Raw genomic sequence first — 1,762 nt, 5'->3', positions numbered from 1 at the left:
ATCCTGATAGGTTGTATGTGACTGCCAACACTTGGAACGGCGTCTTTGGTTTCGAACGCATTCCCTATGGTACCGGTTGGAAGACTCTTGGTTGGGTTGCCGGTTCTCAAGTTAGTCTACCAAACAACTTGCTCATCAAGGGTATTCCTTATGATAGTCCAGAGGGTCTCAACAAGCCTACGAGCATCCGTTACTTGGCACCTTATATGTACATTCGTGTTGACACTGGTGTCACAGCTTGGTTGCCATACTCTTATCAGGCCTCGAAAATGTACGTCAACCTCGGCATCCCTGGTACTGAAGGTTTCACTGTCACACCTGATAATTATCTCTACTACAGGCATGGTGAGGATGCTGTTTATAGGAAGCCTTTGAACGATCCAATTTCTGATGGTGAATTGTATGCTGGTGGATGTGGTTGTGGTTGAACCATATTCATACAGGTCGAATTGACGTTCACGCGTGACGAGTTACTTTTGTCATCCTCAGAAATCTCTAGTGTCGTACTAGGAGTTGCTTATTCGCAAAACGGCAAACTGCTCTTTTTTATAATGGCGATACGCTTACACATAAAAGCAGCAATTTGCACATTAGAATAAAGTTATTTGTTATATTCCGTTTTATTATTAGAATTACCTCAGATCAATGATGATATAAAATGAATAATAGAATACCCATAATACTACCTATGAATGGAATGTACTACCTATGATATGTCCATTACCTCTATAAATACATATGATTCGTTTTTCTTATGAGAGCACTTGCTAAAAGCGCAACCTATATTGGCAACGTACTTGGAGTACTTGCGAAGTGAGTCTCACTTAGCTGTTTTGTATATCAGCCACTACGTTCCCACACAACAACAAAAGAAGCAGAAAATGTACATACTAGCAAATTAATATCTGTCCTTTTGCTACTTCGTAACGTCGCCTCCTGAGAGGGGGCCGGTTTGCCCCTAAGAGGTAATAGTACTCTTCGCAGCGAATATGCGATATGTAGCATGATAGAGAGTTGGACTTGACGCCGAGAATAGATGAAGAAGAAGGAAGTCGCCCTGGTGGACCTTCAGTCGACTTTCCTGAGTTCCACTTCGTCCACTGTTTTGGGCTTGAGTCACGTTAGGAAAGGACATTTTACGACTCCTCTCAGACGCGTAAGAAATATAAGTATTTTGTTGATCATATGCACCGGTAGTATAATGATCCAGATTTGATTCATGGATAACTCGAGATTCTAATATTATGTTGACATCTTGAGTTACCAATCCGCGAGAGGTTAATAGATTACAAATAGGTAACTACAAAACTGTACCAAACTACCCTAACTATAATTTCAGTGAGGAAATCCCTTTCAACTCGACAGTGAATTGAACTGAAGAAATCTTCTTGCGGGATCACCGAGCCAATAGTAGAATTCCTTCTGAGCTCTGGACCAGAATATATGATATACCACCTGTCATGTGCTGACCTGTTCTTTCTCTATTTTTTTCTCTCCCCGAACCCCCCCCTTTTCCCCCTTCTTCCACCTCCTTCGAAAACGCGGAGATCGCGTGATAATATTTATGGCATATGCTCGAGCTGTTAAAGTTCAGTTGCGCTCCAAAGTGACTATTAGAGGCTAATCATTAAAATGTGGCATTTTTCATAACCCGAGACTTCATCATCAGCTCCAATCGCAGGCGTATAGTAGTAATAATACATATACCTCACTAAATACATGAAATTAGCTCCTTAGAGTGGCCTTGGGGCAGAAGGCTCCA

The 1,762-nt window shown here is 41.6% G+C and overlaps 1 protein-coding gene across 1 annotated transcript; it reads left to right on the top strand.

The window, feature by feature from the left end:
• Positions 1-157: 157 nt before the first annotated feature.
• On the top strand, positions 158-428 carry Pmar_PMAR009049 (hypothetical protein; the record flags this gene model as incomplete). Its single annotated transcript, XM_002781990.1, has 1 exon — positions 158-428. A coding segment is annotated over one exon (271 nt), but the record flags the coding sequence as incomplete, so codon positions are not given.
• Between the last annotated feature and the right edge of the window lie 1,334 nt (positions 429-1,762).

This window comes from Perkinsus marinus, assembly GCF_000006405.1.
Source record: "Perkinsus marinus ATCC 50983 genomic scaffold scf_1104296940798, whole genome shotgun sequence".
Taxonomy (NCBI): domain Eukaryota; phylum Perkinsozoa; order Perkinsida; family Perkinsidae; genus Perkinsus; species Perkinsus marinus.
This window is presented reverse-complemented; position numbering and strand designations above follow the sequence as displayed.